Source organism: Lathyrus oleraceus, chromosome 7 (assembly GCF_024323335.1).
Source record: "Lathyrus oleraceus cultivar Zhongwan6 chromosome 7, CAAS_Psat_ZW6_1.0, whole genome shotgun sequence".
Classification (NCBI taxonomy): Eukaryota; Viridiplantae; Streptophyta; class Magnoliopsida; order Fabales; family Fabaceae; genus Lathyrus; species Lathyrus oleraceus.
The window spans coordinates 180,998,549-181,026,061 of NC_066585.1; the positions used below are offsets into that span (position 1 = coordinate 180,998,549).

At 42.7% G+C, this 27,513-nt stretch overlaps 2 protein-coding genes across 2 annotated transcripts; both read right to left on the bottom strand.

Annotated features, from left to right (window-relative positions):
- Window positions 1–2,787: 2,787 nt before the first annotated feature.
- On the bottom strand, window positions 2,788–19,391 carry LOC127102769 (uncharacterized). Its single transcript, XM_051040103.1, has 4 exons — window positions 18,605–19,391; window positions 13,374–14,650; window positions 12,733–12,896; window positions 2,788–3,090 (listed from the first exon to the last, which is right to left on the bottom strand). Exons 2-4 carry the CDS (start codon window positions 14,593–14,595, stop codon window positions 2,788–2,790), a joined length of 1,689 nt encoding a protein of 562 aa, XP_050896060.1. The 5' UTR covers window positions 14,596–14,650; window positions 18,605–19,391.
- A 4,218-nt stretch (window positions 19,392–23,609) lies between these two features.
- On the bottom strand, window positions 23,610–24,558 carry LOC127100658 (protein DESIGUAL 2). Its single transcript, XM_051037906.1, has 3 exons — window positions 24,318–24,558; window positions 24,029–24,234; window positions 23,610–23,910 (listed from the first exon to the last, which is right to left on the bottom strand). The coding sequence occupies exons 1-3, from the start codon at window positions 24,414–24,416 to the stop codon at window positions 23,721–23,723; spliced, it is 495 nt and encodes a 164-aa protein (XP_050893863.1). The 5' UTR covers window positions 24,417–24,558; the 3' UTR covers window positions 23,610–23,720.
- Between the last annotated feature and the right edge of the window lie 2,955 nt (window positions 24,559–27,513).

Sequence of the window (27,513 nt, forward strand, 5' to 3'; positions counted from 1 at the left end):
GGTTGGTGTTTTGGTTACAGATTAAGGATATGAAGAATCTAAAGATGAATTAGAGATATGATCCAGACTAACACCTAAGTTTACAGCTTCTACAACATGTGAAGCTTCAACAACTTTCTCTACTCCCACAACAACTTTTAGAGTCTGAGTCTCTATAGCACTTTCAATTCCCTATACATTCTTCAAAATGGATTTTGCAGTAACTTCTACTTACAAAGCTTGTTCCTCCAAAATCTCAACATTTGATGGCTCTTCTATGGCCTCAGTCTTCAATGTATATGCTATCATTTTGGCTCCTTCTTGAATAGCTCCTATGAACAAGTCCTGAGCCTGTTTCTCTACCTTCTTGGTCTTCCTGACCAGAGGTTGATAATTTTCCTCCTCTATTATCTTTTCAACTAGTAGAATCATCTTCCTGAGTTTCTTCACATGAGTTGATGTGACAGATGAAGAAGTTATCTTCAGAGGAGCTTTTCTAGAGGCTCTACTTCTAGTCTTGGTAGGCATCAAAACAGTTGATGAGACTACCTCCTTCTCCTTCTCTTGAACAAGTAACATGAGGCAGAGTCAAGATTGGAAACCCTTCAAGTGTACCAAAGAGGTTTAGGTCAGTTGGTGAATCTGGAGAACTCAGAGGTCTCATTTAGACATAATGTGGCTAATGAAGATATGAGTAGAATTTGTACGACACTAGGAATCCAATAGGTGGAATCCCACCCAAAATACCTTGGTCTCCCAGTGGTTTTTGGTATGCCAAAGCATGTTTTATCCTTCGTTATGGATTATGTTGGGAAGAAATTGAAAGGTTGGAAAGATAAGGCAATGTCTTGAGCAGAGAGGGAAGTCCTCATCAAGACAGTGTCTCAGGAAATCCCCAGTTACATAATGAGTTCCTGTAAAATTCCAGAAGGGTGTTATGATCAAATTCAGAGGATTTTCAAAGCCAAATACTTCCCTAACTACACATTCATGGAAGATAAGGTGGAGTACTCCAAGCTAAGCTTGGAGAAGTATCCTTAATGCTAGAGAGATCATGAAAATAGTTTGCAAGTGGCAGTTTGGAAATTGTAAACAAGTACGGATTTAGAAAGACAAGTGGGTTCCCTCTGTGTTAGGAACTAGGGTGCCAAGACCAAATGGAATTCTTGCTAGTGACTCATTTCTTGCATACCTCATTGATGAATACCTGAAGACGTGGAAAACATACGCCATCTACTCATGTTGCAATGCTTTTGAGTCCCATTAAATCACTAGCAACCCTCTGTAATGGCGACTGCTTGAGAATAAGCTAATTTGGTTCCCTGAAAAAGATGGTGCCTACCATGTGAAATATGCTTATCATTGTATCGGTATGGAAAAGAGACGGTCGTTGGCAGGTACTTCGGGCGACAATGACTGAATTATATGGAAAGGAATTTGGAATGCCAATCTTCCTAATGCAGCCAAGAACTTTTTATGACGTCTAGTGAAAGGCATACTTCCCCTTATGGCCAACCTTCTTAGGAAAGGCATGAAGATTGATCCTATTCGTCCTATGTGTTTCTCTAAATCTGAAACTGGAGACAATTTGTTCCTTAGGTGCCATGTGCCAAGCAGGTATGGTTGCGCCTCCTCTGGGGATTCAAATCCTGGTCATCACTGATATAAAAATTTGGCTATTAAATAAGTTGGGTGCAGAAAGTTTGTGCAACATTGTGGAAGCTCTGGAAAGCAAGGAATCTCCTTTTGTTTCAATAGAAAGACCTCAATCCAATGGAGGTGGCGTGAGAAGCTGTCAACTGGTGGATGAGTTCTCTCTTGGAAACAAGCCTTGTAAGCACAACATGTGGGATGATACTGGTTGGTGGGTGATGATACGGACCAAAATAGTATAACAGGAATATAACAATATAAGTAGCAAAACAGGGGGAAATGAGAGTTGTATTCCAGTGATCAATAATGGAAACAAGTACAGAAAGGGGAATGTAATCCCTAGATCTGACAAGAGCAAGTCTCCTAATAAGAATCTAGAGCTTCCTATGCATGCTAGAATATCATTATAATCCAAGATAAGATCTCATTCTCTCTCTGACTCCTTATATCATGGAAACATAATACAATGGTACTCTCCCCACTCAGGACACATCACCTCATTTGTAACTAACTAGACACTAATTCCCTTACTAACCTTCCTTCTATAATATACTTTCCAAGCCTTGGGTCCACTTGATCCACTGTAAACCAGTTGCTCACGTGGCAATTCCTACTCAACTAGCTGGGTTCTATCAACACCCTCTCCTTCTGTAGTGGCCTTATCCTCAAGGCCGAACATTGGGAATTAACTTCTGATCATTATCTCATCCTCCCAAGTTGCCTCTTCTGATGTCTTGACTTTCTAATGTACTAAGACTTGTATGACTTCTTCACCTTGTTGATTCACCTTCCTAGTAGCTAGTATTGCCTCTGGTTCATACACAACAGTATGTTCCTCCAATAATTCTGGTAACTCATCCTCTTCATGATAACTTCCCACATCTTTCTTCAATAATGATACATGAAAAACAAGATGCACTATGGACCCCTCTGGAAGCTTCAACCTATAGGCTACTACTCATATCTTCTCAATTATGGGGTAAGGACCATAATACCTTGCTGCTAGTTTAACACTTATTCTAGTTACTATAGATTGCTATCTATGAGCTCTATGCTTGACAAACACCCACTCTCCATATAAAAAGCTCATATTAATACGTTTCTATTAGCTTGACTCTTCATTTTCTCTTATGCCCTTAGCAATTGGCTCTTCAACTATCTCAAAGCCTCATATCTATCCAACAAGTCCCTCTGCACAACTTCTACTCTAGTCTCTCCTTGAACCCATTGAATTAGTTTTGGAGGTGGCATCCTATAAACTATCTTAAATGGTGTCCTCCCTGTGGCAACATGAAAAGTGGTGTTAAACCAATACTCTGCCCAGTGTACCCAAGACACCCATGTCCTAGGTTGATCAACAATAAAGCATCTCAAATAGGTCTCCATACACCTATTAAAAACTTTTGTCTGACCATCAGATTCTGGATGATATGCAATACTCATCTTAAGCTTAGTCCCCTGCAATTTGAACAACTCTTTCCAAAAACTACTCATAAAAACGGGGTCCCTGTCACACTATAGACAGAGGTATTCCATGGAGTCTGACTATCTCCTTGCAAAACACATCAGCAATACTCCTTGCAGTATATAGGTGTCTCAGAGGAATAAAATGTGAATACTTAGACAACCTATCTACAACCACCAAAATAGCTTCAAAACCTTTTGATTTTGTCAAACCAGTGATGAAATTAATAGATATATCTTCCCAAATTTGATGAGGAATGGGTAGAGGTTGTAACAAACCTCATGGGGATGAAGCCATGTACTTCTGTCTTTGGCAAATGTCACACCTTTTCACTGAATCTTATATGGTTCCTTTCATGCCTATCTGTCGCAACCTGAAAAATACAGTGCGCGAAAAAACAACCGGCGAAAGAGAAAGACAGGAGAGTCGCCACCGTGCGTTATTTATCCCAAGGGAGGGAAAGGAAACGCTCGAAGTAAACCTGAAAATAGGAAAGAAAAAGACAAGGTCTCGCAACCAAATCTTGGGTTCGGGAGTCGGTTATGCGAAGGGAAGGTATTAGCACCCCTACGCATCCGTAGTACTCTACGGGATCCACTTATGCGGTTTCTGTTTAAAGGGTACGGTTTTGCCTAATGTGCTATTTACTAAAAAGGTTAAGAGAAATGACTCGCGCGGATGTCGCATCCACTGCATACGTATCTCATCTGAATATGAGAATCAGAGTCTTCGTAGCTCGGCTGACCTATGGGTTGGGGGTAATTGTGCTCGCTAAGACGTCGCGTCTTATGCCTACGTATCTCATCTGGAATGAGAATCAGAGCAAGCCGTAGTTCGACTAACTACGGGGTTATGGATTATGTTACGGGGTGAACAACGTTACTACGCAATCTACCGGATGCTCGACCTTTGGAGACTTACTCGCCTGTAGTAGAAGGAGTAAACGTGTTGCTTTGGGTTTTAGGTTTTGTTTGCGTTGTAGGAACGCGCATGCAAAGAGGAAGTCCTAGGCGGAGGAACAGTGCTACCTAAATTGGCATTGCAAACGGGAGACTATGCGAAGCCTCGCATCCTATGGGGAAACAATCACATCACACAAAACATATATCTTGAAATAGAAAAAATGCCACCAAGGGGCTCAAACATTGCCTCCTATCGAGGTCTTCCAGCTAAGAAACCGTAGAAATAAAAGGGAAGAAGTAAAATACCACACGGATCAAGATCCGAAGTTACAGCAATTAAAGGATAAGCAACCCTGAGATTCTCCCAAGCTGATGCCATCAAAGAAAACCAATCAGTACGGGAAATCGGAATAAACCTCCGGAGGGTATCCCTGCGAGAATATGTGAGCCCTCACAAAAACTCAACAAAAGGGGTTAGGCAAACAGGATTGAAATCAAAAGATAACAAGGCCATGGCAACACAAAGAACAGGTTAGAACAAAACGGAATAAAGCAGATACTGTCACATTCGCGACTGCTTCGCCTAGCGAAAGCCTAACGAAGCTTCGCTGCGTGCTCGCCTAGCGAAGCGGCTAGCGAGCACCTGCGGGATTTGGATTTTCCATTGGTACCTGCACGATGTTAAAGATTCCAGATCCTATGGCATTCACCTCATAAACGAAACTGTTAAACAGTCAAGGCATAAATCACATATTCATACACAAATATAACCCTGAGGGCCAAGCCTGAGGTTACCTCATATATTCAGTATTCAACCCGAGGCATAGAGTAATAGGAACAGAGGCATACCTGATGAGAGACCTGTTAAAATTGGAAGGCAAGGCCGGATTGGCGAAGTAACGTTTAGGGTTTGCGCGAGGCGGAATGAACTTCTCAGGGCTGCCCGAAGGTTGCTGCAGAGTAGTTCCTAGGTTTGAAACTCCACGTGAACTCCAAGTCTATTTCTCAGGGAATTTCCAAGTGTCTGAAACCCTACTGAAACTCTTATATTTATAGCTGATTTTCGTGGACTTGTGGGCTTGGAATGAGGGAGACCCAAAATTTGTTATATTTTAATTATTTATTTAATTTTTTTTTTTTTTTTTTGGAAAAATGAAAGGGTAAATTTTGGGGTATTACAGCTGCCCCTATTCAATCAACTGGAGACCCGGAAGGAAGATGACAGCTGCTTTCGTGCTTTCGAGGTGTCAAGGGATTGAATACAATAAAAGCCCAAAAATTTGCACTGGAGTGAAATGAAGTAACAATGTCTGTCAGAATCAGCAAAGAGGTGGTCTTGAAAGAAGAATCCGTCTGGTACGGTGAGAGTCAGTCTGAATAAAGAATGTTAACTTGCATACCAAAATAAATGGTAACACAGAAATAACCATGGCCGGAATGCCGCTCATCAGTCTGAATACTGGAAAGGACTTCGATCTGAACATCGGAACACTGGCCGGGACGCCACTTCGATCTGAATATCGAAAAAACTGGCCTGAATGCCACTTCGGTCTGGATACCGGAAAACTGGCCTGAATGCCACTTCGGTCTGGATACCGGAAAACTGGCCTGAACGCCACTTCGGTCTGGATACCGGAAAAACTGGCCTGAATGCCACAAGTTGCATCGACCTGAACGTCGGAACCTTCTTCGATCTGAACATCGGAAAATTGGCCTGAATGCCACTTCGATCTGAATACCAGAAAACTGGCCTGAATGCCACAAGTTGCATCGACCTGAACGTCGGAAACTTCTTCGATCTGAACATCGGAACACTGGCCTGAATGCCACTTCGGTCTGGATACCGGAAAACTGGCCTGAATGCCACTTCGGTCTGGATACCGGAAAACTTCATGCCTGTCAGTATTGGCAGAAATAGGGAATGATAATAGAGGCGGCGCATGGGCCAATGACACTTGTTGGGGATAACAAAGGTAAGTCATGAACAATCTTCAGTCTGAGTACTGGAAACAACTTCTAGCTTATCACTTGGGATACCGAGAATGTTTTATGCTTACATGCGTATGTTTGAATTTTTCAATGGCGTAATGTTCCATGAAAATGGAAATGCTACGCGATTTGTAATGATGCAATGCAATATGATTCTACATGCAGGGATGCGAAATGCTGGGTAGAATGCCAAGTCGAGGCAAGGGGATCTGCTGGGGAAATGATTACCATCCTCTGGGCTCTGGCCAGGCTGCTGGAGATACACACCACAATGAACTCTGTGGGGAGATGACTAGCCATGCGGTGTTCTGGCCATACCGAGACTCTGATCGGGGAAAGAATGGCATTGGAAGCCTGCTGCTGAGGAAAGCTACAATGGTTCTGGCAACCACGATTTGCGAGAGATGACTCAGCAGGGGGAGCAAACACTGATACGGTACCGAGGTTCTGCTTCAAGGAAAGAAACCATGGATCTGGCATTGGGACTATCGATCTGGCATCGAACTCTAAGGAGCAGCCATTTCTGCTGGAAAGATACAGTCTGGCACTGTCAACTCCGTTGGGGATATATAGTCTGGCACTGTCAACTCTACTGGGGAGTGTATGTCCTGAAACAAACGCTTGGGGAAGTACAGTGGTGAAAACCTGCTGGGGATTGAAGAATCCAACGCTCTAATCAGCTCTGCAGGGATAAGACACCGAATTTGTCTGTTGGCGACTTCACTGGGGAAGATATTCACGATCGTCTGCAAGGGGATTTTAAAGAAATGCCCCGAGGGTATCTGTTCTGAATAGACGATCCAAGGCACTCAAAATTTACAGCAATTTTAAATGTTTACTGAGCATGTACCTGTAAAGCCCTTATGTGTCATGATGCAATGTTTATAAAAAATTCGGACGTCATTTTCGCAAACAAAACAGTAAAATGAAAACGAAAACCGAGATATACTGAATAACATGATTTTATTGATTGAATGGCCTCTGAATAGGCATTTACATTAAGAAGCAATCCCTGGAAAGAGGTAATCGCACAATAGATAAAACAAAAATTAATCTAATGGCAATGTGAAGTGGATTTCTATTGGGTTCCAATTCTGCTATGACTTGCCCGTCTTCAAGATCCTCCAGATGATCAGCTTTCTGAAAGAGTGATTGGATTGTTTCCTATCCTTCAAAAATTTCCAGTCATTGGCACGAGATGAGATTCAGAGCTACTCAGAACGCAGTCATTCGCTTAATCCCTAACTTTTGCCTGGATCGCCCTTTTCGGGTTTTCGATCCACCGGGATACCCATTTTTGCCTAAGTTGCCTTTTCAGGTTTTCAACTTACCGGGTGTACAATCTTTTTTTTTTTATTTTTTGATCCCTAATTTTTGCCCGAACCTTTCCATTTTCTTGGTTCGCCGGGATGCCCATTTTTGCCTGGACTATTCTTTTTACTGTCCAGCGGGTCTATTTTATGCGAAGTATTTTTTAACTGCGTCTGAGTTCACAGGGGAAGCGAAGTCTTCGCCCTCCATAGTTGCAAGCATTAGGGCCCCACCATCAAAAACCTTGGTGACAATATACGGTCCATCGTAGTTAGGAGTCCACTTGCCCCTGTGATCTGTCTGAGGAGGAAGGATCCTTTTCAACACTAAATCTCCGACTTGGAAACAACGAGGACGCACCTTCTGATCAAAAGCTCTCTTCATCCGACTCTGATACAACTGCCCATGACAAATGGCTGCCATTCGCTTCTCTTCGATAAGACTCAACTCATTGAACCTTGTCCGAATCCATTCAGCTTCATCTAACTTGACATCCAACAGGACTCTTAGAGAAGGAATCTCCACTTCAACAGGTAGGACCGCTTCCATACCATACACAAGGGAGTAAGGGGTTGCCCCTGTCGATGTACGTACTGAAGTGCGGTACCCATGCAAGGCGAAGGGTAGCATCTCATGCCAATCTCTGTACGTAACGACCATCTTCTGCACAATCTTCTTTATGTTCTTATTTGCCGCCTCAACAGCGCCGTTCATCTTAGGGCGGTAAGGGGAAGAATTGTGATGCTGAATGTTGAAGTTCTGACACAACTCCTTCATCATTTTGTTGTTGAGATTAGAACCATTATCAGTAATGATTCTTTCGGGAATCCCATAGCGACAAATAATTTCTTTCTTGATGAAACGGGCAACCACATGTCTGGTGACATTCGCAAATGACGCTGCTTCGACCCATTTGGTGAAATAGTCGATGGCAACAAGGATGAAGCGATGCCCATTGGAAGCAGTCGGCTCAATCTTTCCAATCATGTCAATACCCCACATGGCAAACGGCCACGGCGAAGACATCACATTCAGAGGATTCGGCGGTACATGCACCTTATCAGCATAAATCTGGCATTTATGACACTTCCGAGCATACTTGAAACAATCTGATTCCATGGTCATCCAATAATAACCCGCTCTCAACAATTTCTTAGCCATCGCATGTCCACCGGCATGAGTACCGAAGGAACCTTCATGAACTTCCTGCATTAACATGTCCGCCTCGTGTCTGTCCACACATCTGAGCAAAACCATGTCGAAGTTCCTCTTATACAACACATCGTCTTTGTTCAAGAAGAAACTGCCTGCCAATCTTCTCAAAGTCTTTCTGTCATTGTTGGATGCCCCTGCAGGGTACTCTTGATTCTTCAGAAAGCACTTGATATCGTGATACCAGGGCTTGTCATCGACTACCAGTTCAGCAGCAAACACATACGCGGCCCTGTCAAGGCGCATCACATCGATCCTGGGAGCATGGTTCCAACGAATTACCTTGATCATGGAGGATAGAGTAGCAAGTGCGTCTGCCATCTGGTTCTCATCACGAGGTATATGATACAATTTTACCGTTGTGAAGAAAGTCAACAGTCTTCTCGTGTAATCTCTGTAGGGGACCAGAGTGGGCTGGAGAGTATTCCAATCACCATTCACTTGATTAATCACCAGAGCTGAATCTCCGAAGATGTCCAGAGTCTTGATTCTCAGATCAATGGCTTGCTCAATGCCCAAGATACAGGCCTCGTACTCAGCTTCATTATTTGTGCACTCAAAAGTCAAACGAGCGGTGAAAGGTATGTGGGCACCTTTCGGAGTTGTAATGACAGCACCAATTCCACTTCCTCTAGTATTGACAGCCCCATCAAACAACAAAGTCCACTTTTCGTTTGGATCAGGTCCCTCCTCAACAACTGGCTCTTCACAGTCTTTCATCTTGAGGAACATGATGTCTTCATCAGGGAATTCAAACTTCATTGGCTCATAATCATCAATCGGTTGCTCGGCAAGGTAGTCTGACAGAATACTCCCTTTGATGGCCTTCTGTGACGTGTACTGAATATCATACTCTGTTAAAATCATTTGCCAACGAGCGACCCTTCCGGTGAGAGCTGGCTTCTCGAATATGTATTTCACTGGATCCATCTTAGAAATCAACAAGGTAGTATGGTTCAACATATACTGCCTCAGTCGGCGAGCAGCCCAGGCCAAAGCACAGCAAGTTTTCTCAAGCTGCGAATATTTGATTTCACAGTCGGTAAACTTTTTGCTAAGGTAGTATATGGCATGCTCTTTTCGACCAGACTCGTCATGCTGTCCCAATACACACCCCATCGAGTTCTCAGTCACTGATAGGTACATTATCAGAGGTCTCCCAGGAACTGGAGGTATAAGGATCGGAGGTTTCTGTAGATACTCTTTTATCTTCTCGAAAGCCCTTTGACAATCTTCATTCCACCTGATAGCCTGATCTTTCCTCAGCAATTTGAAAATTGGCTCACACGTGGTTGTTAGGTGAGAGATGAACCTTGCAATGTAGTTCAACCTCCCTAAGAAACTACGGACTTGCTTCTCTGTTCTTGGCTCAGGCATTTCCTGTATTGCTTTTACTTTGTCGGGATCCACCTCAATCCCTTTTCCGCTAACAATAAAACCCAGCAATTTTCCCGATCTCACCCCGAAAGTGCACTTGTTCGGATTAAGCCTCAGCTTGAATTTCCTCAAACGCTCAAATAATTTCTGCAAATTCACCAAATGTTCTTCTTCTGTCTGAGATTTGGCAATCATATCATCCACATAAACCTCGATTTCATGATGAATCATATCATGGAACAGAGTTACCATAGCTCGTTGATATGTTGCTCCGGCATTTTTCAGACCAAACGGCATCACCTTGTAGCAGAAGGTGCCCCACGGGGTTATGAAAGTTGTCTTTTCCATGTCTTCTGGTGCCATCTTGATTTGGTTATAGCCAGAAAAGCCGTCCATGAAGGAGAATACCGAGAACTGAGCTGTATTATCCACCAAAACGTCGATGTGAGGTAATGGGAAATCATCTTTAGGGCTAGCTCTGTTCAGATCCCGATAGTCGACACACATCCGTACCTTTCCATCCTTCTTAGGTACTGGGACGATGTTTGCAACCCATGGCGGATAATTGGTGACTGCTAGAAACCCTGCATCCAACTGCTTTTGCACTTCTTCCTTTATCTTGACAGCCATCTCTGGTCTTGTTCTTCTGAGCTTCTGCTTGACCGGAGGACAACCTTCTTTGAGAGGCAAGCGGTGTACCACGATGTCTGTGTCCAGCCCAGGCATGTCCTGATAAGACCAGGCGAAGATGTCAATGTATTCTTGCAGCAATTTAATCAGCCCTTTCTTCACATTATCTTCCAAAGCAGCCCCTATTTTGATTTCTCTCTTGGCGTCTTCGGTGCCGAGATTAATCACTTCAACAAACTCTTGATGCGGTTGAATAACCCTTTCCTCTTGTTTCAACAACCTGGCAAGTTCTTCAGGGAGTTCACAATCTTCATCATCCTTTCTTCAGCTTGAAAGATTGGATTTTCAAAGTCGAAGCGAGCCATAGCAGAACCGTTATCAATAGGATCCGGTGATGTGCATCTGCATGAGTGATGGTATGTGCTTATGAGTGTGAAAAAAAATATGGAAACTAAACAAAACATTGCCATTTTTTTTATTATTATTTTTTTTATTATATATTTTTCTTTGAAAAACTGCAAAAATAGAAAGACAAGGAACGAAATATTTGAATGCGAAAAGACGTCTTTTATTTATGATAAAAAAATGCAAGTGTCACATAGACGGGCCCTACAATGAGTCGTTACGCCCTGGGTGGAACGTAAGACTTGGATATGCATGAATAAACAAAGAAAATTACTCTTCAAGAAGAGTGACTTGAACAATCTCTTCAGAAGACCAATTGTTGATGACTTCACCCGGGATCCTCGGACGCACCCAGTTGTTGATGTCGCAGTCACTATCCCCATCTTCTTCGTTGACTGCAGAGACTTGACCATACTGAATGATGCCAGCACTAGAGAAAGTGATCGGCCCCTGAAGAGTCTGAAGTGCTGAAGTTGTAGAAGTCAGAGTTGGCTGGTACCCAATCCCGAACTTATCCTCTTTCACTGGTAATTCCAACAGACGCCCCCAACCAGAAGCAACACCTGAATCCACCACGGCCCGTGCCTGCTTAAAGGATGAGATAGAGGCACCCGCTTTAACTTCTTCCACCGGAGCTGCATCCTTGACTTGAACTGACTCAAAAGCTTGACACAGAGTCTCATGAATTTCACCTTCTACTTCTACATACTTGAATGTAGACAGGTTACTGACCAGGATGTCCTCTTCACCACAGACGGTGATAATTCGTCCGTTGACCGGAAACTTAATCTTCTGATGTAGAGTTGAAGAGACTGCCCCAGCATTATGGATCCAAGGCCGACCCAGCAGGCAACTGTAGGAAGGACTGATATCCATCACGTAGAAGACAGTGTTGAAGGTTTGTGATCCAATCAGAATTGGCAATTCCACCTCTCCAAACACCGATCTCTTAGAACCATCGAAGGCTCTCACCATAAGATCTGAAGGTTTCAAGACCAAACCCTCTACTTCTAACCTCGACAGGGCCCTCTTGGGTAGCACATTGAGAGAGGAACCTGTATCCACCAGAACATGAGATAACATGGTGTCTCTGCATTCCAATGAGATGTGCAGAGCCTTGTTATGATTGCGTCCAGCTGGTGTTAAGTCAGAATCAGTAAAACCCAACCCGTTGCTTGTATGGACATTGGCAACGATCCCTTCTAGTTGGTTCACTGAGATCTCCTGAGGTACATATGCAGCATTAAGAACCTTCAGAAGTGCCTCCCTGTGTGCCTCCGAACACAATAGGAGTGAGAGAATGGATATCTTGGACGGAGTCTGAATCAACTGATCGACTACCTTGTAATCGCTTTTCTTTATGATTCTTAGAAACTCGTCCACGTCCTTTGCAAAAGTGGGCTCAGAACCAGCTTGGGGTGCAGAGGTACCCTCATTCACGACTTGCTTGCCTTTGGTTTTCGCCACAGCATCAGCATTATCAGCTTGGGTAACCGGTGGTGAGAGCAATCTACCACTCCTGGTGAATCGCCAGATTCCACCAACATTATCCACTGCGGGACCTTCAAGTTCAGGCTTCTGACCCTCTTCTACTTTTAGTGGCCGTTCCACCTTATGATCGTGCGTATACACGCTCCCCCCATAATGCCACGGAATGGCCCTTTCACTGGTGAAGGGTAAAGGACCAGGGGTTGTGATGGTCATAGTAGGTCGTCGCACTGGTGGCGCGGGTTGCGCTTCTGGCACACTGATCTGATTAGTTGGATAGAAAATAGTTATAGTTGCAATGTCACAGTCGTACTCAGAAACCTCATTTGTTGGAGCATAAACATCCGAAACATCGGAATCAAGTTCAAATACAAAAGAGTCAACCGTATTGGAAAGAGTAAATACATCATCATGGACTGCAGAATCAGCAGGAACAACATCTAGGAACTCTTCAGTAGCACCTTCAAACCCTTCTTCCTCAACCCCTTCCATAAACTCTCGGACAGACAAATCTTCAACCTGGAGGATACCCTTGTCGAGCAAGGCCTGGATACCTTGCTGTAGTTTCAAACAACCCTTCTCCTGTGCAGCACAATCCAAACAAACTTTCCCACAACCGGGGAAAACATCGGCCTTCAGCAAGCATCCTTTGATATCCGACACCGGAGTCTTCAACTTCAACACATCCTTAATGAACTTGGCTCTTCCCTCTACCATGTTAACATTCGCACCACCATGCTGGGGCATGGGATTGTTAACGACATTCGGAGCCGGTGCAAGGTCGATGGCCTTTGAATCTATGAGGTCCTGAACTACGTGCTTAAAAGCTTTGCAGTTCTCAATATTGTGGCCAGGTGCCCCAGAGTGGAAGCTACACCTAGCGTTGGCGTCGTAACCCACCGGAAGTCTCCCAACAGGAGGAGCCAGAGTGCGCAATTGCACGAGTTGTAGTTGTTGAAGACTAGAAAGCATCTGAGCGTACGACATCGGAAGGGTGTCGAAATGTCGGTCCATCATCCTTTGCCTCTGTTGATAAGCGGGTCTGTTACCCGGTTGTTGCTGCTGTTGGTACTGAGCTGGTTGACGTTGCGGTGGTTGTTGTTGTAGTGGCGCTGCAGCTGGAATGGTCACCGCCGCAACATACGGTTGTTGATGATAATTCTGAAAATTATTCCTTCTAACACCTCTGTTCTGATAGGAAGCCAAAGAATTCACTCCCCCCTCTCTTTGCTTATGCCCTCCAACGAACGACTTTTTTACCCCTGACGAAGATCCTCCTCCACTTTGGATCTTGCAGGTCTTCAGGTAATTCTCCACCCTCTCTCCGGTAGAGACCACATCAGCAAAGTTGGAAGCATTGCACCCCACCAGGCGCTCCAGATAAGGTCCAGGCAACGTATTCATGAACATGTTGGCCATTTCTTTCTCCAACATAGGGGGCTGAACACGGGAAGCTGTCTCCCTCCAGCGTTGAGCGTATTCCCTGAAGCACTCATTGCTTTTAAGAGACAGATTCTGAAGTTGAGTTCTGTCCGGAGCCATGTCTGCATTATACTGATACTGCTTCACGAAGGCCTCCGCCAAATCCCTCCAGCAACGGATGTGGGCTCTGTCCAGTCTCATATACCATTCCAAGGATGCCCCAGCTAGGCTGTCCTGGAAGAAGTACATAAGTAGCTTCTCGTCATCAGAGTATGCAACCATTTTACGGAAATAGGCTTGCACGTGAGTCTTGGGGCAAGAGTTGCCCTTGTACTTGTCAAAGACCGGGACTTTGAATTTTGGTGGCACTCTCACACCTGGGACCAGCCCTAAGTCAGCAACGTCTACTCCCAAAGGATTCTGTCCTTCCACTGCCTTCAACCTCTCTTCCAATCTCCTGAACATGGGGTCTACGCCATGACCCATGCCAAAGTCTTCCTGAAGTGGGGGAAACTGATCGTCCTGATCATCATGAACGGTATGTTGACCGGGGTTGGCATGCGGGATCGGGATAGGCCCCGGTCCACTGGGTCCGTTAACCTCTCCAGCTGGAGGTTCAGTCACTGTCTCTGGTTGAGCAGGGGGATTCCCCTGTATTATCTGCCTGAGCTCTTGTTGTCCCTGAGCCACCCCTTCAACCACATCCATGAATTGGGTCATGCGGGCCCTCATCTCAGCGAGCTCTGCTTGTACACCTTCCATTGCTCTCTGTTGATTCCTCCGGGTACCGTATCGGTGAATGCCTGAGTCAGCTATCCTGCTAGTGGAACACCAAACAATATGAGAACACCGCAGCGGTACCTGTTATGCAAGATATGACAATGAATATGTAAATGTAATGACATGTTTATCAATTCCAAAAGGTATTCTACCCCCTTGATTCCAGTCTCACATCAGGTGGGTAGTGCAAGAAGGCCGAGTCATGGATAAACTTCTGAGATCAAGATGTAATAAAGGGAAACCATCATACAAATGAGTTCAAGGAAAGGGCCTTAGCCAAAAAATACATCAAAGGAGGATCTCCACAACAAGCCTGTGGATCATCACTACACAGTACCAAAGCAATAAGTAAAGAGAGGAACAAACAAATCAGAAGTCAGCCTCCTGTATACAACCCATAAGGACCGTTCCTCACTTCATCCAGTAACGCCACCGTGTCAGGATGATCTGGAGATTCTGTCAAACGCCGGATAAGCAGATTCCTCTTGCGAATGTTCCTATCCAGTTCGTTGATGTGTTCTTTGTAGTAATTCCCATCATCTTCTCCAAATACCTCTTCAAGTCTGGATTTCTTCAAACTTGCCAGCGTCTTGAGTTCTTCGATATATCCTTGAGCCTCATTGAGTTGATCTGTGATATAACCATTAGTTGATCGGGTACACAGCAGCTCATGGTTCTTCCCCTTCAGCAAAGTCTTCAATTTCTCTATCTGACCAGTCAGTTCAGCCACCGTCTCTTCCTCCTTTGTCTTCCGAGAAGTTGAAAATGCATCCCATCGCTCTTGCCACCCAGCTAATTTACCACGAGCATCCATTAACTGCTGCTTGACTCGCCTCAACTCAGAACTGGATGATCTCAAGGCTTCGTCTGTCTTCCTGAAGAAATTCACCTCCACAGCAAATTTCCTTTCAGCTTCCTCTTGCAATTTGACGGCTTCCTCCTTCTGATATTCTGACTCATGGAATCGATGCATACAGTCTTGCAATTTCTCCCTTAACTCCGAGTTCTCGATTTGAAGTCCTTCCGTGGTGTTCTTCAACTTGTCATACTCCTCTCGGCTCACCGTTGCTGACTGCTCGAGAGTAGGTGAATACAAGGGTTCTTCAATAGGAAACGGTAGACCAAACTCTTCGATTCTTCCTTGAAGCCATTCTCCATACTGAGGGTAAGCTCTACAATCTCCTTTCCCAAGAACAATTCTTCCTTTCTTGATCACCTTGAGCCAGGCCTCAGCTGCCTTACGGGATACCGTCAAATCAGGCGAAGAATGGAAAAACAGAGATTCTTCCACATCCTTTTCCACCGGCGGAGTTCTTAAGGCATATCCAAACTGTCTAACTGCAAGAGAAGGATTATAGTTGATTCCTCCTTTTCTTCCTACCAACGGAACATTCGGGAAGTTCCCACAACTGTGAATAATATCTGCCCGAAGCAAACTCCGGTCAGACCACCAAGAAATATCTTCAGCTCTCAACCCCATCAATCTCTTTGACCAACTCAACGAGTCCTTGACATCAATGAATGCTCCTGACTTGGGTAGGTGAGAACTGAACCACTTATAAAACAAAGGCGCACAACAATTCAACAATCCTCCTTTTCTATTCTTATTCCTGTGGTGCACTGAATGAAAGAAATCTCCCAGCAAGGTCGGCACTGGATTTCCCAACACGAAGAGGCGTATGGCATCTACGTCTATAAATTTGGCGACATTAGGGAACAAGACAATCCCATACACACAAAGAGCCAACACAGCATTGAAACCCCTCTGGTCACCATCTTCAAGCTTCTTCTTTGCTTCTCCCAATAAGAAACTCAGATGAAAACCGTTAACTTCTCCCTTCTGACACATATTAGCCTTCAAAACTGATTCCCTCAAATATGTGGTTGAAGCAACCATGCTGAGATCGGGCAGACACTCCGAGCTGTAGAATAGCAACTGTGACTTGATGGGAATTCTGAGAAAACTGGCAATCTCCTCCAAAGTAGGGACCAAAACATAATCCGGGAATGTGAAGCACCTCAATGGAGGGTCATAGAACTGCAGTAGTGTGAAGAGAGCATCATGTTGATCTTTGGAAAGAACCGTGACGAAACTTAGAATCAAACCGTAATCCTCTCGGAATCCTTCTAGAGAACCAGGATCCATTAACTTCATTAACTGTTGAATGGGCTCCAGACAGACCACCGGAAACTTGTAGGCGACGAGTCTCTTTCTGCCAATATCCATCTTAAGAGAACCAGGAAAAACCCCGACCGGAATCAAGAAGAAGATGTAAACCCCCTAGAAATGGATAAACATGTGTTAAATGATATGAATGCAAATGATGTGATGATGTGAATGCAATGCAGCGGCGTGTCAATCAGGATCGCTGTATCTGCTTGAACATTTGTCAGGTTGCACTGTCTGAAGAGAAAACCACTGAGGAATATAATACGAGATCAAAGCACTGCTCCAGAAAACCGGGTTGGTTGGAGGTTAAGGTTTCCTGAATTTAGCCCGCCCCTCACTTGTAGGTTCTAAGAACAGAAGTTCGTCAACTTCAGCCCTTCAGTCGCGAATAATACGTTTACCACTGAAGGTTTGGCATTATTACGGAATAAAAGACCTCCACTGACTCCCCTCAACAGGACATCCTAAAGCAAGTTCCCAGTCTCGGGGTCCTCGGATTGATCAGCGAGAATGCGCCCACCAGAGCTAACATAATCACGTCTCGGAGGAGAGGCCTCGACTGAGTTCTCGGGAAATGGTCACCAGAGTCGACAATTTCTAGGGGAATATTATGTCGTTACGGAACATCCGTAGGACATAGTATATCCAAGAGAAACCTCGTCTGGGTGTGGTTCTTCACGAACGACTTAACGCAGCAACATGCCACGCAAGCCTCATGAACATCCACTCTAAAACCTGTGTGTACACTCAAGCCTGGGTAATGGGCTTATCTCTCGTAGAACACCCCATCCCAACAAACAAACAAACAGCAGCAGATACAGCAAACATATGTACATGAATGCAATTAGGCAAATAAGTAACTGCACAAAAGAGTGAACACTCAATAAACAAGAAAACACACAAGCTAGGAAGGACTCGCTTAGGGAAGATGGACCAGCAAGAGGTCAACTTCTACACTCCCCAGCAGAGTCGCCAGCTGTCGCAACCTGAAAAATACAGTGCGCGAAAAAACAACCGGCGAAAGAGAAAGACAGGAGAGTCGCCACCGTGCGTTATTTATCCCAAGGGAGGGAAAGGAAACGCTCGAAGTAAACCTGAAAATAGGAAAGAAAAAGACAAGGTCTCGCAACCAAATCTTGGGTTCGGGAGTCGGTTATGCGAAGGGAAGGTATTAGCACCCCTACGCATCCGTAGTACTCTACGGGATCCACTTATGCGGTTTCTGTTTAAAGGGTACGGTTTTGCCTAATGTGCTATTTACTAAAAAGGTTAAGAGAAATGACTCGCGCGGATGTCGCATCCACTGCATACGTATCTCATCTGAATATGAGAATCAGAGTCTTCGTAGCTCGGCTGACCTATGGGTTGGGGGTAATTGTGCTCGCTAAGACGTCGCGTCTTATGCCTACGTATCTCATCTGGAATGAGAATCAGAGCAAGCCGTAGTTCGACTAACTACGGGGTTATGGATTATGTTACGGGGTGAACAACGTTACTACGCAATCTACCGGATGCTCGACCTTTGGAGACTTACTCGCCTGTAGTAGAAGGAGTAAACGTGTTGCTTTGGGTTTTAGGTTTTGTTTGCGTTGTAGGAACGCGCATGCAAAGAGGAAGTCCTAGGCGGAGGAACAGTGCTACCTAAATTGGCATTGCAAACGGGAGACTATGCGAAGCCTCGCATCCTATGGGGAAACAATCACATCACACAAAACATATATCTTGAAATAGAAAAAATGCCACCAAGGGGCTCAAACATTGCCTCCTATCGAGGTCTTCCAGCTAAGAAACCGTAGAAATAAAAGGGAAGAAGTAAAATACCACACGGATCAAGATCCGAAGTTACAGCAATTAAAGGATAAGCAACCCTGAGATTCTCCCAAGCTGATGCCATCAAAGAAAACCAATCAGTACGGGAAATCGGAATAAACCTCCGGAGGGTATCCCTGCGAGAATATGTGAGCCCTCACAAAAACTCAACAAAAGGGGTTAGGCAAACAGGATTGAAATCAAAAGATAACAAGGCCATGGCAACACAAAGAACAGGTTAGAACAAAACGGAATAAAGCAGATACTGTCACATTCGCGACTGCTTCGCCTAGCGAAAGCCTAACGAAGCTTCGCTGCGTGCTCGCCTAGCGAAGCGGCTAGCGAGCACCTGCGGGATTTGGATTTTCCATTGGTACCTGCACGATGTTAAAGATTCCAGATCCTATGGCATTCACCTCATAAACGAAACTGTTAAACAGTCAAGGCATAAATCACATATTCATACACAAATATAACCCTGAGGGCCAAGCCTGAGGTTACCTCATATATTCAGTATTCAACCCGAGGCATAGAGTAATAGGAACAGAGGCATACCTGATGAGAGACCTGTTAAAATTGGAAGGCAAGGCCGGATTGGCGAAGTAACGTTTAGGGTTTGCGCGAGGCGGAATGAACTTCTCAGGGCTGCCCGAAGGTTGCTGCAGAGTAGTTCCTAGGTTTGAAACTCCACGTGAACTCCAAGTCTATTTCTCAGGGAATTTCCAAGTGTCTGAAACCCTACTGAAACTCTTATATTTATAGCTGATTTTCGTGGACTTGTGGGCTTGGAATGAGGGAGACCCAAAATTTGTTATATTTTAATTATTTATTTAATTTTTTTTTTTTTTTTTTGGAAAAAATGAAAGGGTAAATTTTGGGGTATTACACTATCCAATACACATTAGTAGCTAGTCTTTTATAAGTTTTGTAAAAACCAGACTGTCCACCCTAGGGTGTTGAGTGGAATTCCTCTAGAAATGTAGGAATTAACATGGATTTATTGGAAATCACTAATCTGCATTCATACATCCAAACACCTTGCTTGTACTTATAACTAGGTCATGCTTATGCATTCTGTTGAACCTCTGCTATTATCCTCTGTAACTTCTCATCTTGTTGATTTTTTGTTTTGATATGTTCCTCTTGGAGCCATCTTAACTGATAAATCATGTTAATTGACTCCCCCCTCATGAATTCTTGATAAAGCATGTGCCCCTTTGTTTAATTTCCCTTTCTTGTACATAATCTCAAACTCATAACCCAATAATTTAGCAGTCTAGTTTTGTTGTTTTACAGTTACTTTCTCTGTTGCAGTAGCTATTTGAGGCTTTTTTGATCAGTTGACACCATAAATTTTCTCCCCAATAAGTATGGTATCCAGTGCTGGATTACCAACACCACTGCCATCAACTCTTTTTCATATGCATACTTAGCTAAATTCTTCACTGGACTTGCTGTAATATGTTATTGGTTTCTTATCTTGCATCAAGATAGCCCATATTCCCCCTCCTGAGGCATCACACTCAATCAGGAAACTCTTGGGAAAATACGGCAATGCTAACACATGTGTTGTTGTAAGTCTCCCCTTTAACTCATCAAAGCCCTGTTAGCTTCCATTCCCCATTTGAAATTATCCTTCTTGGTAAGCTCAGTTAATGGTGTCTCAATTTTTCCATAATCCCTTATAAACTTACTATAGTATACATTGAGTCCTAAGAACCCTCTCACGCCCTTCACATTCTTAGGTTGTGGCCATTGAATCACACTGACCACCTTTCTAGGATCTAAAGGTACACCATGCTCTATAATCATGTGCCCCAAGTAACATTTCTTCCTATTAGATACTAGGTTGTGAGTAGATAATAGACTTAACACCTCCTCTAAATGCATCATATGAGTCTCTCAATCCTTACTATAAATGAGTATGTCATCAGAGAAGACTAGCACATGTTTTCTCAACAGAGGGCGAAATACATCATTCATGAGGCTTTGGAATGTTGAGGGAGCATTAATTAGTCCAAACGGAATTACAAGGAACTCATAATGTCCCTCATGTGTCCTAAAAGTTGTTTTGTACACATCAGACTCTGTCACCCTAACTTGGTGGTAACTCGATTTCAAATCCAATTTCGAAAAGAATTTTTCTCCATGCAATTCATCCAATAACTCCTCAATATCGGTATAGGAAATTTTCCAGGTATAGTCACCTTATTTAGGGCACGATAATCAATTCACATTCTCCATTTACAATCTTTCTTCTTCACTAAAATCACCGGACTTGAGAACGAACTCGTGTTGTGGCGAATGATCCTTGTGGCCAACATCTCCTTTACATGCTTCTTTATTTCGTTCTTGTGATGGTGGGGGTATTGATAAGGTCTCACATTTACTGCTCCTTGTCCTTCCACAAGGTTGATTATGTGCTCTTAGTTTCATTTTGGTGGTAGACCTGTAGGTGTTTGAAACACTTGCTCGTATTTGTGTAATATTGTTTCCAGCTCTTTTTGTTGTTGTGTAGACAAAGTATTTTTTTCCTCCTTTGGATTTCATTTTCTCCATTTCCATAATAAGCCTTACGTATTGGGCCTGGGCTTACTCAGTATACTTTACAAGGCTAGTGTTGACTTCCTGCACCCATATTTTCCCTTAAGGGTCACCCACTTTTTATCACTCCAAAAACTCATAGTTTGTTGCTTCCAATTAGTGATAGTATCACCAATGTTTTAAGTCACTCAATGCCTAAAACCACATCAATTCCACCTAACTTAAATAAATGCATCTTTGGGTCTAATTCAAATTCTCCAACACGCAACTCCATCCCTTACACCCCCCTTGTGTTGCTATTTGGAACACATTCCCCAATTTGACTGTCATTTGAAAAGTAGTCTCAACAGGCCAGTCCATTTGATGTACTAACTTTTGAGAGATGAAATTATGTGTTGCCCCACTATCTACCAAAATAAATACCTCAACTCCTTGCATTGACCCTTGGAATTTCATAGTATGACGAGTCTTATATGCAATGTGATGTAAATTAAGCACACTCATCTCTACCTTATCCTCCTCATCACTTTCATCCACCTTTACAGCCAAGAGTTTGGTTTCATCCTCGTCATCTCCACCATCCTCCATAACCAAAACTCTAAGTTGTTTATCTAGACATTGGTGCAGGGGGTCGAAGGGACCTCCACACTTAAAACATAACCCTTTTTTATTTCTCTTCATCACTTCAATGTAAGATAAATTCTTGAAACCCCTGTCACGAGTCCTGATACGCTTTTTTATCACCTTTGGCCCGTTTATCTCCCCGGAGCCCACTTGCTCCACTCTTTACACCCCTACTCGACCCAACATCTCTCCCTCTTATCATAACCCAATCAGATCTAGCTTTCTTTCATGGTAACCCATTATGAGTAGGACCATACCCAGATTTGGGCCCACGACTAAAGCTCGATTCATTTCCACATTTCACCTCCCTCTCAACAGCCCTTGTGAGTTGGAACAGTTTTGTTCTGTTCATCTCCCCCATAGCTGCTAAGCTTCGTACCTTCCCCTTAATCCTCGTCTTCAATCCATGTAGGAAATACCCACAAAATTGTTTCTCCGAGAGTTTCATAATTTGAGTTATTAGGTACTCAAACTCAGTGATATATTCCTCAAACGTCCCATCTTGCTTCAACTCCGTCAATTTCTCATAAACATCGCCCTCACAATGTCCTTCACACCTTTCCAACAATGCCTCCTTCAACGGTTCCCATGTCAATCCCTCTTCTTCTCCAATCAAGGAATTAAAAAAATGAATCGTTGACCCCTCCATAAACAAGTGAGCCAAACTCACTTTCACATTTGGTTTCGTGTCCTGAACGCGGAAATATACGTATGCTCGTGAGATCCACCCCGTTGGATCTTCACCGTCAAACGTCAGAAGTTCAACCTTCTCAACGGACTGACGAAACTCCGCCAATGCATCCCCACGAAGGTTGTTGACAACAGTGCTATGTGGATCACTCTTTCCCGTCACCGTCGGCGAGCCTTTAACGGAAACTCTCGCGTCTCCTTCATCCACCATCAACGACTTACCCAAGCATTTTTCTAGCATTGCTATCAAATTAGCGTGGTTTGTCGTCACCGAATTCTGCACCTCGACGAGATTTGATCGCACCTCTGAGATCTCACTCTCTAAAGCTTCGACCTTAGCTTCCATCTTTATGAACGCCGGAAATGTCCCCTTCTTAGGTGGAACATAATATAATGGTGCTCTCCCCACTCAGGACACACCTCATTTGTAACTAACTAGCCACCAATTCCCTTACTACCCTTCCTTCTAGAATATACTTTCCAATAAACCAGCTGCTCACGTGGCAATTCCTGCTCAACTAGATGGGTCCTATCAGGTGAATTATCTCTTGCCAAAAAAACCTCGTAAGCACAACATGTGGGATGATACTGGTTGGTGGATGAAAGATCATTCGGTTGTGGATTGCTCTATGTTTGTGGATGATGGATGCTTCTCTCATGGGCAGACTAAGTGGGGTTGTATTGTCAAAAATAGTGCAGGAACTACTGTGTTCAGTGCCTGCAAGAAGCAACATATCACAGTGGAGGCGTGCGTGGCAGAGGCGCTGGGAGTTCATTGGTGCTTGGATTAGGCAAAAGTGCTCAATTGGACAAAAATCATAATCTTGACAGATGTTTCGAGAGTTGCTGATTATATCCAAGGTCACAAAGTTGTTGTTTCTATCACCCAAATTGTGGAGAACTGTATTGATATTATGGCTAGTTTTAGTTTTGCTTGTGTTAGCTTTGTTAGTCGTAATTTAAACTCTAAAGCGCATAGATTATACGGGCTTGCTAAATCTTGTGATTCTAGAACCTGGACTGATGACCATCATGATGGTCATTCATTGATTGAATGAATATTTTACCATAAAAAAATACATATTAGGTAAAAACAATTTGAGAAACTAAACTCTTTTTAGTTTTCTTAATAAGTTAGCAAAAAAACTTTTTATTTTTTCAAATCAACTTAATGATACAAATATGCATCCTTCAACAAAAAAAACAAAAAAAAGTCGTGCACCAAAACTACTAAGAATTAATGTGCTGATGGCTATACTACATTTCCTTGTCACTTGCACTCTTCTCTTCTTGTGGCCGTTGCTGAAACATAATAGGCAACAGTAAACAATCCATGAATGAAACATAAGATCCCTCCAATGGATAAAAATCGATGATTTGATATCCCACACGATTCTCTTGATCTTGAGTTGGCTAATGTGCCTATGATCAGCATGGAGAATGCAACTCCTAATACTATCCTGTAAACAACTAACACCAATTCAGTAACAAGTTTTTTAAATTTTAGAGCATGTTTGAAATGACGTATTAAAACTTATCTAATAACATAAATTTTGTGACGCTGTTTGATAGTCTTACCATGAGAGAACGAGGAAAGCCATTGCTAATTGTCTATTAGATGTGGCTCTTTTGTATTGTTCTATAGACTTTGTGCAAATGCAACCACCAAGGAAGTGAGCAATTGCATGAGCCAATGCCAAAAGAATGGAAGCACTAAGTCCTAGCTTGAAAGCTTGATAGCTTGGATCCCTACAAACAAGCACCCACATCTTCAAATCCTTCACCTGTTATCAATAATTGAATCCTCAATTGAGATGGTATGATTTCTCTATGAGATGTCAAGTTCATGATAAGAGTTTTAGAGTACCTTATTTTGAGCTATTTCTGCTTGAATTCCAAGTATGCCAGCAACAACATCCATGACAATAACAACAATGCAGACAAGGAAACCAAAGTTTCTAACCATTTTTATGAAATTCAAAGGTGTTGCAAAAAATAATGTTTAGCTACTTTGTTCTTTTAACTCCTCACTTTAATAGTTAAGCATCATGTATTATGATATTGGAGGAATAAGAATAAAGATTGAGCCAGGTTTGCGGTGCATTATGATATATGGAAGAAATTAGCTTATTAGGCTTAAAGCTACTTTTATCTTCACATTTTTTACTTTATTCTGTATTTGCATTTCCCTTTCTAATATTCCCTCCACTAGGGAACACGGAAACAATAGTTTCACCACCAAGGAAAGCCCAAATTCGCAGGGATGTCTAGCATATGAGACTCGAATGGAACTTTAAGCGCCTCCCTACCTTTTATAATATATTAATATTGTTTTAAGCCGGGTAAAAACCTAATAAAGAAAGATTCATTTACAATTCTCAAGCAATGAGCCAAAGACAAACAACGGTTTAATAACTACCTGACTCATATATACATATCGGCACGTGTAAAGTTTAAGTTACACACTTTCATATTTCGTTGTACTCTTATTTGAACTCAATTATTGATTTTAGTGTTGGAGTGTTAATCTTACTAATACATTCCGCATTCAAAAGCTCTACAGCTCTAGAGACTTGCACAACGGTGTAAAGAGTCCACCACCTTAACTCATTCACAATACTAGTTCATTTACACAACATTGGCGCCATATGTGAGAGACTTGCAAAATTCCACAAACATATCCTGTTTGATTCAAAATCCAGGTCGCCAAAATAATACGCTACTATGAAAAGGTAACTCTCGATTTCAACCTCAAGAATTTCTTTGAACAGCCTGAAATAACACCATCACCGATTTTTGTGGTTGATGAGATCAAAGAAGCATTACCAAGGAGAGAGAAGACTCTCTTACTGGACTCTCTCCTGTCCATGAAGCATATCGATAAACGAGAAACGACAAAAGATGATGTCATGCTTTCATGACCACAAGAAAGTAGATGAGATCCCCAAACCGATAGTCATATCTGCCACTGTATCAAATAATGTTGTATCAAAAATCCTATTCAACGACAGAAGCACATGCAACCAGATGTACCATGAGATATTCGGGAAATTAGGCCTTCAAAAGAAAAATCTGAAGTCATGTAAAAACAGGAACCTTTTAGCATTCAATGATTCCACCACTTGTAAGTGTACATTTTTTGGTAGTTCCTTGTGAAAGCATTTTCGAAGGCAGCCTCGGGAGGTTGTTCCTAGCAATGTTCGACGTGGTAGCCTTTAACCTAAGTGAAGCATGCTATATCCATGGAATGATACTCAAAAGACTCAGTACTGTTGAATTGTAATTCCTTGTATCGAAGCAGGTTGCTCGACAAAACAAGGAAGTGTTGAACCACCTAGGGTGTTTAGTTGTGTTAGTGTGTCGAAGTGTCGAAGTAGGTTGCTTCAAACAAGATTTCGACTTATGTCTATTTTAGTAGTGTTAGCTATTTTGGGCTTTTATAGTTTTGGGTTTTGGCTTGAGGTCCAAGTTAACCTAAATCTATAAATAGAGGGAATAACCCTTATTTTTTGTAAAAAAGTGAATAAAATATTCATAACATTGTATTCACAGTATTTTGCAGTTGTAAAGTGAATAAGAAGTTTTCCACAGTTTGTGAGCAGAGAGAAGCTCTGCAGAATTATATTACTCTTCTCCTTCACCGTTTTTTACTTTCTTTCTCCATTGTTCTTTTCTTCTATTGTTATTGTATGGATGATAAAAATCTTGTTTATCAAGATTGATTGAAATTCTCCATAGGTTTTGGGGGATTTTCAACATCTGGTATCAAGAGTCTCGGTTCAATCGATTCGTGGGAAGAAAATCTCCATGGCAACAAATCATTCAAACAGGCATTTTCCAGCAAATCTTCTGATGCTCAAGAACAAAAATCATGAGAATTGATGCAAGCAGATAAAGATTGTGTTCTGTTATCAAGATATTTGGGATCTTGTGAAGGAAGGAGTAGCAACGCTTGCAGAAGACGCGACAGATCAAGAAAAGGCTACACATAAAGAATAGAAGAAGAAAGATTATAAAGCTCTCTTTATAATCCATCAATGTATTGATGCAGATAACTTTGAAAAGGTTAGTGATGCAGAGTCAGCGAAAGAAGCATGGGAAATTCTAGAGAAATCATTTGGAGACGTAGAGAAGGTGAAACATGTGAGGTTACAAACTCACAAAAGAACGTATGAATTGCTTCATATGGAACACAATGAAAACATAACTAATTTCTTCACCAAGGTTACAAAATTGGTGAATCAAATGAAGGTATGTGAAGAAGTGTTGACATCAAGATCTGTTGTTGGAAAGATCTTGAGGTCGTTGGCTCCAAAGTTCGGCCGCGTGGTAGTAGCCATAGAAGAGTCGAAAGATTTGTCAAAACTGACAAAGGAAGAGCTTCAAGGGACGCTTGAATCTCATGAACAAAGAATGGATGAAAGAGTTGCAGAAAAGTCGACGAGTGATATGGATTTGCAGGCTCAATCAACAAAAGAAAGAAAAGGCAAAGGAAGTTGAAATGGCAACAAAGGCAGATGAGGCTACACTAATTCGACTGGTCGAAATCGTCAAGAATAAAACTGGTCGAATAACAGAAAACCCTAGAACCAAGGTAACCAAAGAGGTGGTGTTGCAGGTAGAGGAAGAGGTGGTGGTCAAAAGCCAGACAAGAGTCACATTCAGTGTTATAATTGTCAGAAGTATGGTCATTATTCTAGTGATTGTCTAGAAAAGCAGAAGAATCAAGAAACTTATGCAAAGTTGGCGAAACATGAAGAAGAAGAGACGTTGTTGATGGTTACAACAAGAGATGAAGAGAGATTCAAGGACCAGTGGTAGTTGAACTCAGGATGCTCATCACACATGTCTGGAAGGAAAGATTGGTTTGTCAACATAAAACCCTCAATGAAGAACATGGTGAAATTTGCAAATGATAACACTCTAGTAGCTGAAGGTGTTGGTTGTGTTCTGAAGGCTCCAATGTCTCATAATATAACCTTCAAGGTTGAACTAAATGTGATGGAGCATAAGTGCCTTGCAATAACAGCCAACAGAGATGAATGGATATGGCATTATAGACT